This window comes from Physella acuta, unplaced genomic scaffold (assembly GCF_028476545.2).
Source record: "Physella acuta isolate Inbredline_101_S28 unplaced genomic scaffold, ASM2847654v3 ptg000709l, whole genome shotgun sequence".
NCBI classification, from domain to species: domain Eukaryota; kingdom Metazoa; phylum Mollusca; class Gastropoda; family Physidae; genus Physella; species Physella acuta.
In genome coordinates this window covers 770539-785000 of record NW_026732228.1, presented here as the reverse complement: position 1 = coordinate 785000, position 14462 = coordinate 770539, and the positions used below count along the sequence as shown (strand labels likewise).

General features: G+C 39.4%; 1 protein-coding gene and 1 non-coding gene across 2 annotated transcripts in view; one reads left to right on the top strand and one right to left on the bottom strand.

Annotated features, from left to right (window-relative positions):
- Positions 1 to 14462, bottom strand: part of LOC131949653 (filamin-A) — a gene marked incomplete at its 3' end in the record, with an annotated part of 60425 nt that overhangs the window by 14750 nt on the left and 31213 nt on the right. Inside the window, 1 exon segment of the mRNA XM_059311499.1 lies at positions 7680 to 7831. Within this exon segment, the coding sequence (XP_059167482.1) occupies positions 7680 to 7809 (130 nt within the window).
- Trnaw-cca (transfer RNA tryptophan (anticodon CCA)) lies at positions 14375 to 14446 on the top strand. Its single transcript has one exon. It is a non-coding gene; the product is annotated as a tRNA-Trp (tRNA).

Sequence of the window (14462 nt, the reverse complement as noted above, 5' to 3'; positions counted from 1 at the left end):
TGTCTCACGCTTGTCAAGCACACCTACGCTGTCTTTCGAAATTATTTCTTTAATCTTGGTATACTACATTACTAATACTAACCTTAAAATGTTTAGTGCAATATGACAAATTTATACAGCAAACATTTCTTACAATTATTATATAGGCCTATAAATAATATTAAACATAGTAAACAGAACCATAAGACAGTCAATACAAAAAAATTCAGATCAACTAAAATTATCCAACACACTATTAAAATTTAGGTGTGAGATATTTTGTCTGAGATATTTTGTCTGAGATCTATTGTCCGTGGTATCATTTGTCTTGATATATTTTGTCCTGGTATCTTTTGTCCGTGAGATAATTTGTCCTTGAAATCATTTGTCCTGAGATCATTTGTCTTGAGATCATTTGTCCGTGAGATATTTTGTCTGAGATATTTTGTCTGAGATCATTTGTCCTGAGATCATTTGTCCTGTCACCATATAAACATATTCTCACACAACTTCAAGAACTTTTGTATGAATCAAGATGATCAGCTCGTGCAGATGTACTAGAACTTTTGTATGAATCAAGATGATCAGCTCGTGCAGATGTACTAGAACTTTTGTATGAATCAAGATGATCAGCTCGTGCAGATGTACTAGAACTTTTGTATGAATCAAGATGATCAGCTCGTGCAGATGTACTAGAACTTTTGTATGAATCAAGATGATCAGCTCGTGCAGATGTACTAGAACTTTTGTATGAATCAAGATGATCAGCTCGTGCAGATGTACTAGAACTTTTGTATGAATCAACATGATCAGCTCGTGCAGATGTACTAGAACTTTTGTATGAATCAAGATGATCAGCTCGTGCAGATATACTTATCGAACATACACTTAAATACCACGGGGCAATTTAGTTAAAACAATATGTAGGCCTATATATATATATATATATATATATATATATATATATATATATATATATATAAACACTGTGGATAAGAGTATAACTGCCTCCAAAAGATGAAAAAGCAAACATTAAATAAAGCAAAGCTATAGTTGTTTATTTTAGAATCAGAATCATAGCGATCGAAACAGGTACAACTCTGTGAATATTGTTTTTGGAATTAGCAGTAAAGAGGTGTGTGAGCAATACATTGATCTAACTAAACCATACCTTATCACAGAGAACACAGAAAAAGCAATATCTAATTACAAATGTTAAGGTTAGATATGCAAGACCAATAATGAAGTTATCATTAATTGTACCGTGGGAAACATTCAGTATGTTCCACCAATAAGATTTAGATTTCAAATTTTATAATAACAGTGCGCTTCTATACTAACTCCGCTACCACAAACTGTTTTTAATGCTGTGATGTTTTAGAATTTATGAAGAAAGATATTTAATTCTGATTGTAGACAATATTTTTTTTGCAAAAACGAATAATGATAAGCTACTACATTAAATAGTAAAGTAATTATTGATCTGGTTGATAATGACAGCTACAATTAAATGTGTAGACATATCTATTCGAAGAGGGTGATTATTTCCCTTACTGTGTGTTCTGCGCATATTTTGTGTTGTTTTTTACTTTCTCGTATATACGAAGTATAGAGAAAGTATTGTAATCGTGCAAAAAAATAACATGAAATTTTGACAGTTTTCACCGTTTTACTCCTCAGTCCTTCATCACATCCGGAGTATAGAGGACTTATTTTAATCGGGCAAAAATTATCAATCCAGATTTATCAAAATTGAGAGGTTTTATGTGTAATCCAGTCTGAAAAACTGGGCTTTGCAATTCTGTCCGTTTTCTGTGTGTCTGTCTGTCCGTGTGTAAACACGATAACTTGAGTACCGTTACAGCTAGGTTGATGAAATTTTATATATAAGTATTTTATCAAAATCGTAGATCCGCATCAACTTTTGAGCGATTTCCGATAACCGGAAGTGGTATTTTTTCTACTTTGAATTTTTCAAAACCCTATAACTTGAGTACTATTTCAGATAGATAAATGAAATTTCACTTGTAAGTCAAAGATCTAATTCTCTACCTTCTTTTAAATTTTGAGTAATTTCCGTTGACCGGAAGTAGTAATTTACGCTACTTCCATTTCTAAAAAAACTGATGTAAATTTTTAAAGTACTAATAATATTGCGCACTATTATGCACTTTTTATTTAGCGTTCACTTGGTGTGCACTTCTTTTGTCTACGAGATTTTATTCTATTTTTAAAACTTTAAGTATTTAAAATTGATTAAAAATCATGTCTATAGCCCGAGTTCCCATCCCCTGTATCAGAATATTCGAGAAAGTTTAGGGGAGATCACTCCCGGTTTATTGTTTTGTGCGATAAATTGTATTGTGTTGTCGGCCTACATGGTGTTTTGTTCTTTTGTTTTCCACCCCTCGTGTTCTGTTGGCGAGGGCTGGAACCAAGGATAACTCTAGAACTGTATTTTTTTTTTAACCATACCCAAAAACCTGTATACTCTTCTGCCCTTATTCCATGACACGACAACTTATTCAACTTATTGCAACTAACGATAGTCGCACCTATCTAGTACAGCTTAGTAATGGCTAGAGGATGTGTGTGTGGGGGTGGGGGGTGGGGGGGGTCTTGATAGGTAAATTGTGTGTGTGCTTTTGTGTGGTAGAGGGGTGGAGGGGTAGAGGGGTGGAGGGGTGGAGGGGTGGAGGGGTGGAGGGGTTTGTAATAAATAGAAGTGTTACTGACTAGTGTTGGGTGGGGGGGGGGGGAAGCGTGGGTCAGGGACACTAAGAGGATGATTAAATTATGTTCACACTTTGCAATTCAGACCAGCTCACGTATCTTACAGATAACACACACATCTTACAGCTACCACACATCTTACAGCTACCACACATCTTACAGATACCACCCATCTTAAGATATCACACATCTTACAGATACCACACATCTTAAGATACCACACATCTTACAGATACCACACACATCTTAAGATACCACACATCTTACAGATACCATACATCTTACAGATACCACACACATCTTACAGATACCACACATCTTACAGATGCCACACATCTTACAGATACCACACATCTTACAGATACCGCACATCTTACAGATACCACACATCTTACAGATACCGCACATCTTACAGATAACACACATCTTACAGATACCACCCATCTTACAGATAACACACACATCTTACAGCTACCACACATCTTACAGATACCACCCATCTTACAGATACCACACATCTTAAGATACCACACATCTTACAGATACCACACACATCTTAAGATACCACACATCTTACAGATACCACACATCTTACAGATACCACACACATCTTACAGATACCACACATCTTACAGATACCACATATCTTACAGATACCACATATCTTACAGATACCACCCATCTTACAGATACCACACATCTTACAGATACCACATACATCTTTACATCTTACAGATACCACACATCTTACAGATAACAATCACATCTTACAGATACCACATATCTTAAGATATCACACATCTTAAGATATCACACACATCTTACAGATACCACACACCTTACAGATACCACACACATCTTACAGATACCACACATCTTACAGATACCACACATCTTACAGATACCACACATCTTACAGATACCACACATCTTACAGATACCACACATCTTACAGATACCACCCATCTTAAGATATCACACACATCTTACAGATACCACACATCTTACAGATACCACACATCTTACAGATACCACCCATCTTAAGATATCACACACATCTTACAGATACCACCCATCTTAAGATATCACACACATCTTACAGATACCACACATCTTACAGATACCACACATCTTACAGATACCACACATCTTACAGATACCACCCATCTTAAGATATCACACATCTTACAGATACCACACATCTTACAGATGCCACACATCTTACAGATACCACACACATCTTACAGATACCACACATCTTACAGATACCACCCATCTTACAGATGCCACACATCTTACAGATACCACACATCTTACAGATACCACACCATACAGATACCACACATCTTACAGATACCACACATCTTACAGATACCATACATCTTACAGATACCACACACATCTTACAGATACCACACATCTTACAGATGCCACACATCTTACAGATACCACCCATCTTAAGATATCACACATCTTACAGATACCACACATCTTACAGATACCACACATCTTACAGATACCACACATCTTACAGATACCACACATCTTACAGATACCACCCATCTTAAGATATCACACACATCTTACAGATACCACACATCTTACAGATACCACACATCTTACAGATACCACACATCTTACAGATACCACCCATCTTAAGATATCACACATCTTACAGATACCACACATCTTACAGATGCCACACATCTTACAGATACCACACACATCTTACAGATACCACACATCTTACAGATACCACCCATCTTACAGATGCCACACATCTTACAGATACCACACCATACAGATACCACACATCTTACAGATACCACACATCTTACAGATACCATACATCTTACAGATACCACACACATCTTACAGATACCACACATCTTACAGATGCCACACATCTTACAGATACCACCCATCTTAAGATATCACACATCTTACAGATACCGCACATCTTACAGATACCACACATCTTACAGATACCACACATCTTACAGATGCCACACATCTTACAGATGCCACACATCTTACAGATACCACACCATACAGATACCACACATCTTACAGATACCACACATCTTACAGATACCATACATCTTACAGATGCCACACATCTTACAGATACCACACCATACAGATACCACACATCTTACAGATACCACACATCTTACAGATACCATACATCTTACAGATACCACACACATCTTACAGATACCACACATCTTACAGATGCCACACATCTTACAGATACCACACATCTTACAGATACCACCCATCTTACAGATATCACACATCTTACAGATACCACATATCTTACAGATAACAAACATCTTACAGATACCACACATCTTAAGATATCACACATCTTACAGATACCACAGTGACACACCTTACAGATATCCCACACAGTTTGCCACCAGTTGGCAACATTTTACCACACCTCTAGCTTGTGTGAAAGAAATCATAATAAATAACTCGAGTGGTTTCTATGGCTACACAAATATAAACAAATGGGATTAGATTAAGACACGATCGGAGTGGTGTGGGTGTGTACGCTGGGGTGGTCCTGAGAGTGCACACCACACCAATGTGAAAACCAATCAAATGTGCACCCTGTGACGTGTGTTGTTGACGCACCGTAAACCTGGTGATGTTAGGATATGTAAACAACAGGCGTCAACATGGCGGGGGGGGGGGGGGGGAGAGGGGGGGAGATCAACCGGTACCTGCCCCCACCCACCCGACACCCACTCCCCCACACCCCCCCAGCTAGAGATGGAGGTGCAAGTCGAGTCACAAAGTGCAACCACCCCCACCCCCACCCCACTAAGAATGAGGTCAGCCAAGTTGTAACCTGGCATAAACTGAATATGGGATTTTTACTCGTTGACATCTGCCGGCCTGACATCTGCCGGCCTGACATCTGCCGGCCTGACATCTGCCGGCCTGACATCACCTGACATCTGCCGGCCTGACATCTGCCCACCTGACATCTGCCAGCCTGACATCTGCCGGCCTGACATTGACCCACATGACATCTGCCGGCCTGACATCTGCCGGCCTGACATTGACCCACATGACATCTGCCGGCCTGACATCTGCCCACCTGACATCTGCCGGCCTGACATCTGCCGGCCTGACATTGACCCACATGACATCTGCCGGCCTGACATCTGCCGGCCTGACATCTGCCGGCCTGACATCTGCCCGCCTGACATCTGCCGGCCTGACATCTGCCGGCCTGACATCTGCCGGCCTGACATCTGCCGGCCTGACATCTGCCGGCCTGACATCTGCCGGCCTGACATCTGCCCGCCTGACATCTGCCGGCCTGACATTGACCCACATGACATCTGCCGGCCTGACATCTGCCCACCTGACATCTGCCGGCCTGACATCTGCCGGCCTGACATTGACCCACATGACATCTGCCGGCCTGACATCTGCCGGCCTGACATCTGCCGGCCTGACATCTGCCCGCCTGACATCTGCCGGCCTGACATCTGCCGGCCTGACATCTGCCGGCCTGACATCTGCCCGCCTGACATCTGCCGGCCTGACATTGACCCACATGACATCTGCCGGCCTGACATCTGCCGGCCTGACATCTGCCGGCCTGACATCTGCCCGCCTGACATCTGCCGGCCTGACATCTGCCCACCTGACATCTGCCGGCCTGACATCTGCCGGCCTGACATTGACCCACATGACATCTGCCGGCCTGACATCTGCCGGCCTGACATTGACCCACATGACATCTGCCGGCCTGACATCTGCCCACCTGACATCTGCCGGCCTGACATCTGCCGGCCTGACATTGACCCACATGACATCTGCCGGCCTGACATCTGCCGGCCTGACATCTGCCGGCCTGACATCTGCCCGCCTGACATCTGCCGGCCTGACATCTGCCGGCCTGACATCTGCCGGCCTGACATCTGCCGGCCTGACATCTGCCCGCCTGACATCTGCCGGCCTGACATTGACCCACATGACATCTGCCGGCCTGACATCTGCCGGCCTGACATTGACCCACATGACATCTGCCGGCCTGACATCTGCCCACCTGACATCTGCCGGCCTGACATCTGCCGGCCTGACATTGACCCACATGACATCTGCCGGCCTGACATCTGCCGGCCTGACATCTGCCGGCCTGACATCTGCCCGCCTGACATCTGCCCACCTGACATCTGCCGGCCTGACATCTGCCGGCCTGACATTGACCCACATGACATCTGCCGGCCTGACATCTGCCGGCCTGACATTGACCCACATGACATCTGCCGGCCTGACATCTGCCCACCTGACATCTGCCGGCCTGACATCTGCCGGCCTGACATTGACCCACATGACATCTGCCGGCCTGACATCTGCCGGCCTGACATCTGCCGGCCTGACATCTGCCCGCCTGACATCTGCCGGCCTGACATCTGCCGGCCTGACATCTGCCGGCCTGACATCTGCCGGCCTGACATCTGCCCGCCTGACATCTGCCGGCCTGACATTGACCCACATGACATCTGCCGGCCTGACATCTGCCGGCCTGACATTGACCCACATGACATCTGCCGGCCTGACATCTGCCCACCTGACATCTGCCGGCCTGACATCTGCCGGCCTGACATTGACCCACATGACATCTGCCGGCCTGACATCTGCCGGCCTGACATCTGCCGGCCTGACATCTGCCCGCCTGACATCTGCCGGCCTGACATCTGCCGGCCTGACATCTGCCGGCCTGACATCTGCCCGCCTGACATCTGCCGGCCTGACATTGACCCACATGACATCACCTGACATCTATACACCTGTACCCCCCCCCCCCGAAAATTTCAAGTGCCCCTCCCCCGGGAGAAAAAAGCTAGACAAGGGTAGGTATGTTAAAAGATGGTAGTGAATGCTAAAAGATGGTAGGTACGCTACACGATGGTGTTGTATGCTAGCAGCGTCCTACTTACCGTCCACCCCCGAGCCATCGTAGGACATGAGCACCTCGTGTCGCCCCTCCTTCTTGGGCTCGTACTCCACACAGATGGTGCCATCGGCATTGTCCCTAACGTGAGGACCTAGTCCATTCCCTGACGGCATCCTGGCTTCTGTTTCTCACTCTCTGGGGAGGGTCAACAATATGAACGTCATATTAGGTCTCTACACACATGTACATCCAAATACATTAATAATTACACACACACATGTATATTTATGTATATATTTATGTGTATATATATATATATGCACACACACATATATATGAATATATATATACTAGCTGCATCCCGTGCTCCGCCACGGTAAATCTTTTTTGAATGTACCAACTTGGGAACAGATCAAAACTAAACACAACACAAACGAACGCAAAAAAAAAAAAAAAAAAAAAAAAAAAAGGAAAAACAAACACAACACTCATAACATAAACACAATTTGATTGCAATCATAAAGGTATATTGCTCACAGTCTAGCCCGTAGCGCCAAATCGCGTCCTTTCCGGTGATTTGCACCCCCTCAAACTTTCGATTTGCACCACTTCCCCCCCCCCCGCCCTAAAACTTTCGATTTCCACCACTCCCCTCCCCCCTCGCAAATTTTTTCCAACCCACTTTGGCGCACCCGGGGACATATGCCCCCCCCCCCCCCCTCGCTACGCCTCTCCTATAAAACCCGAAAGATAGAATAATAATTAGAAAACAGTATAAATAATAGGCAGTATCCATAATATATACAATATTTCACTTTATCCATTCACGCATTTTTTTTTCCAGTACTTTAAATTTTAAAAATTTACAATAGAGTTTCATAACTAAAACCATTGCGCACCTAATGAACGTGATGACGCGCCTATAATAGTGCTGAATAGTTGATTAAAAATTATAAGTAATAAATAGTAGGGCCTACATTCAGTGAATAAAATAAATAATAGATTGCCTTTTATCAATCCATGCTAATTAAAATTTTCTAACAATAATTTCCTCTTCCACATCCGAATAATTTGCATTCACATTTTGCTAATTATATTATTGCAACACTAATTCCTTCTATGACGAACGTATATTTGCATTCACATTTTTTATTAGCGTGAGTTTAATGTATTTTTAAATTACCTCCTTTGTCAAAATTAGAAAAGAGTTAAGTTAATTTGATTTTTCTACCCTGCTGTTATTATGTTATTAAAATGTATCCACTTTTTCTTGGAGCCTAAACGAAAATGATATTTGACATTAATCTTTTTAATACGTTTTAGCAGTTTGCGTGTATTTAATATTTTCTTGACGTTATGCGAAAGAGTAAAAACCGTGGCAATTATAAAATAGCTCTATGCCGCTATATAAACAAACCCTACTCTAATACTTATAATAAGACACTGCGGTGCACTGATAGCACAGCATGGTGCGAATGTTTACTTTTATGGTTCCAAAAGCTATAGCGATGACGGAAGGAAGGACTGACACACTACTTGCCCGCTTATATTATAGATATATATATATATATATATATATATATATATATATATATATATATATATATATATATATATATATATCTATAATATAAGCGGGCTGTGTCTGTCCTTCCTTCCTTCCTTCCTTCCGTCCGTCATCGCTATAGATTTTGGGACTATAAAAGTAAACTACGCACCATGCTGTGCTTTTCAGTGCACCGCAGTGTCTTATTATAAGTATTAGAGTAGGGTTTGTTTATATAGCGGCATAGAGCTATTTTATAATTTCCACTGTTTGTACAATTTTGCATAACGTAAAGAGAATATTAAATACACGCACATTGCTAAAACATATTAAAAGGATCAATGTCAAATATAGTTTTCGTTAATATTCCTAGAAAAAGTGGATACATTTTTATAACATAATAACTGTAGGTTAGAAAAATCTAATTAAACTGTTTAGTAATTTTGCCAAGGGAGGTATTTTAAAAATAAATTCAACTCACGCTAAAAATGTGAATGTAAATTATGCAGACGTGTAAGAGTGCATTATTGTTGGAATATTATAATTAGCATTGATTGATAAAAGGCTATCTTTTATTTATTTTATTCACTGAATGTACTGTTTACTAATTATAATTTTTAATAAACTATTCTCCATTATTATATTAATTATCACGTTCATTAGGTGCGCAATGGTTTTAGTCATGAAACTTTATTGTACATTTTTAAAAGTACTGAAAAAAATGCATGAATTTATAAAGTGCAATATGGTCGGTAAAACACGGATATTATAAACACTGCCTTTAATTTATTTGCGGAAAAGCTAGGGGTTTTATAACAGAGGCGTAGCAAGAGGGGGGGGGGGGGGGGAGGAGGGTGGAAATCGAAAGTTTGAGGGAGGTGGGAGGGTGTAAATCGAAATTTTCCGCCGGCGCTCGGAAAGGGCGCGATTGGCGCTACGGGATAGACTGTGAGCAATATGCCTTTATGATTACATTTAAATTGAGTTTATGTTGAGTGTTGTGTTTGTTTTTTCGTTTTTTTTTCTTTGCGTTCGTTTGTGTTGTATTTAGTTTTGTTCTGTTCCCAACTTGGTACATTTAAAAAAGATTTACCGTGTGTTGTGGTTGTGTTGTGGTTGTGGTTGTGTTGTGGTTGTTTTGTGGTTGTGTTGTGGTTGTGTTGTGGTTGTGATTGTGTTGTGGTTGTAATGTGGTTGTGTTGTGGTTGTGGTTGTGTTTTGTTTGTGTTGTGTTTTTTGTTTGTTTTGTTCTGTTCCAAAGTTGGTATATTTTAAAAAGATTTACCGTGGCGGAGCACGGGATGCAGCTAGTATGTATATATATATCTATAATATAAGCGGGCTGAGCGTGTCCTTCCTTCCTTCCTTCCTTCCTTCCTTCCTTCCGTCATCGCTATAGCTTTTGGAATCATAAAAGTAAACATTCGCACCATGCTGTGCTTTTCAGTGCACCGCAGTGTCTTATTATAAGTATTAGAGTAGGGTTTGTTTATATAGCGGCATAGAGCTATTTTATAATTGCCACTGTGTTTACTCTTTTGCATAACTTAAAGAAAATATTAAATACACGCACATTGCTAAAACATATTAAAAGGATCAATGTCAAATATCATTTTCGTTTATATTCCTAGAAAAAGTGGATACATTTTAATAACATAATAACAGTACGGTAGAAAAATCTAATTAAACTGCTTAGTAATTTTGCCAATGGAGGTAATTCAAAGATAAATTGAACTCACGCTAAAAATGTGAATGCAAAATCTGCAAGACGGAATAATTGTTGGAATAATATAATTAGCAAAATGTGAATGCAAATTATGCAGACGTGTAAGAGTACATTATTGTTGGAATATTATTATTAGCATTGATTGATAAAAGGCTATCTTTTATTTATTTTATTCACTGAATGTACTGTTTACTAATTATAATTTTTAATCAACTATTCTCCATTACCATATTAAGCCATCACGTTCATTAGGTGCGCAATGGTTTTAGTCATGAAACTTTATTGTAAATTTTTAAAAGTACTGAAAAAAATGCATGAATTTATAATGTGCAATATGGTCGGTAAAACACGGATATTCTAAATACTGCCTTTAATTTATTTGCGGAAAAGCTAGGGGTTTTATAACAGAGGAGTAGCAAGAGAGGGGGAGGGTGGAAATCGAAAGTTTGAGGGAGGTGGGAGGGTGTAAATCGAAATTTTCCGCCGGCGCTCGGAAAGGGCGCGATTTGGCGCTACGGGATAGACTGTGAGCAATATGCCTTTATGATTACATTTAAATTGAGTTTATATTGAGTGTTGTGTTGGTTTTTTTGTTTTTGTTTTTTCTTTGCGTTCGTTTGTGTTGTATTTAGTTTTGTTCTGTTCCCAACTTGGTATATTTAAAAAAGATTTACCGTGTGTTGTGGTTGTGTTGTGGTTGTTTTGTGGTTGTGTTGTGGTTGTGTTGTGATTGTGTTGTGGTTGTAATGTGGTTGTGTTGTGGTTGTGGTTGTGTTTTGTTTGTGTTTGTGTTGTGTTTTTGTTTGTTTTGTTCTGTTCCAAAGTTGGTATATTTTAAAAAGATTTACCGTGGCGGAGCACGGGATGCAGCTAGTATATATATATATGTATATATATATACATATATATATATATGTATATATATATATATATATATATATATATATATATATATATATATATATATATATACACATATAAATGGTGACAGGACAAATGATCTCAGGACAAATGATCTCAGACAAAATATCTCAGACAAAATATCTCACGGACAAATGATCTCAAGACAAATGATCTCAGGACAAATGATCTCAAGGACAAATGATCTCAAGGACAATTGATCTCACGGACAAAAGATACCAGGACAAAATATATCAAGACAAATGATACCACGGACAATTGATCTCAGACAAAATATCTCAGACAAAATATCTCACACCTAAATTTTAATAGTGTATTGGGTGATTTTAATTGATCTGATTTTTTGTTGTTGACTGTCTTATGGTTTTGTTTACTATGTTTAATATTGTTTATAGGCCTATATAATAATTGTAAGAAATGTTTGCCGTATAAAATAGTCATATTGCACTAAACATTTTAAGGTTAGTATTAGTAATATAGTATTCCAAGATTAAAGAATAAATGTCCAAAGATAGCGTATGTGTGCTTGACAAACGTGAGACAATCCTACCATGTCAGGTGGACGAAACTAGATCAAAAGGGAATGAAATCTATCTATCTATATATATAATTCTCTTCTTCGAGCCGTTAGAAAACAAGCTGCAAACGCTCTCCCTACCTCCCCACCCCTACATGGTTTTAGTGAGCTGTGTTCACTCTAAATGTTTACAAGCAGAGCCAACGATTTTAAACGTAGGGGGGGGGGGGGGAGGAGGGGGGGAGGGAAGGAAGGGGGGGGGGTTATGGTCCTTAACGAGCTACTTATAGTGTTTCAAAGAAATATTTTCAGTGTCAGCGTTGGTACTGTCGAATTCACAAATTATGAATTATTGAAAATTAGAAACAACTAAATAGCGGCGTATGTTATGCCGCGGGCCGGCTCGTAACAATAAAGACACACCTTCGTGTCAAGGTGGCCGCCCGCTTTGATGGCAGAGACACGCCTTAAGGGAAAGACATCCGCCCTCCATGGACAATACGACTAGCATATAAAGTCCATTGTTATGCGTCGGTCACACCTTAGTGATCAGGTGACTAATGCTTATTTAAACGACAGCGGTCATCCCGGAGCTAAGTATGTCGTAGTGTGCATCAAACAAAGCAGTATTAATGGTGATTGCTTTGCTATGGTCTCTTTCGTTACCTCGCAGAAGGGTATTAGGACATTAGTTTCTGGTGAATTTATGTTTGCCATAAGCAGGCAAAGAGATTTGGAAACGTGAAATTAGGACATGTCGAGCAAGAGTTCACACAATAGATGATCACATAGTATTGGAGAGGTGTGATCATAACGATGTACCTACCAGAAAAGAAACTTACACGTTATGTTTGTGTTGATGATGTAATAAAAACAATAGTTTAACGTTACGAACCTTCAGACCCATTCACATTTTTGAAAAATATTTTGCGTGTTTTGAACATTAATGTTGTATAGCTACCGTTAGTGTATTTGTTTTATACATTATCATTTATTATACCTTTCAGGATTAAACAGTAAGTTTGTTTTAATTTTTACTTTTTCAAATCAAATGCTACTACAATTGCTTAATACACCTTTTGATGGTTTGTTAGGTTTCACTAATTCATTTTATTCACAATTATTATACGTAAACAAAGTAAATAAAACCATATTAACGGTCAATTAAAAAGTTCAACTAAAATCATCGTAAATACTATTAAAATTTCGCTGTGAGATATTTTGTCTGAGATATTTTGTCTGAGATCATTTGTCCATGATATCATTTGTCCTGATATATTTTGTCCTGGTATCTTTTGTCCGTGAGATCATTTGTCCTTGAGATCATTTGTCCTGAGATCATTTGTCATGGAACCCATATAAATATAAATATGTATATATATACATATGAATATATATATGTATGTATATATATATATATATATATATATATATATATATATATATATATATATATATATATATATATATATATATATATATATATATATACATATATATATATTCATATGTATATACATATATATATATACATATATATATACATATATATATATATATATATATATATATATATATATATATATATATATATATATATATATATATATATATATATAAATATATATATATATATATGTATATATATATATGCGTGTGTAGCGCTACAGCCGGTAGCCAAGTGTTGGCGTACCACATTGTCTACCCTTGTCGAGTTTAATTAGATGCCACCACAGAAACAAAATTGATGCCTGCTGTGGAATGCTGACTTAGCAGATGGTTACCATAGCAACCCCAGAGAATCATATTTGCGTGATTGAACTGGAGATAAGCTGTAGCCAACACACCAAACACACAGACTGACCTACAACACACCAAACACACAGACTGACCTACAAGACATCTAATACAGACAGACTTTAGTCTGAAGCTTATAGTAATAGACGGAACATCAGACTTTAGGTAGCCTGTAGTTTTGCTGGTGATACTTCTCCTCTTTTAAAATTATTGTATCTCAATTTAATATGTGGCTCTGTGGCGCAACGGTAGCGCGTCTGACTCCAGATCAGAAGGTTGCGTGTTCAAATCACGTCAGGGTCAGCAAGTTTTAAATAAT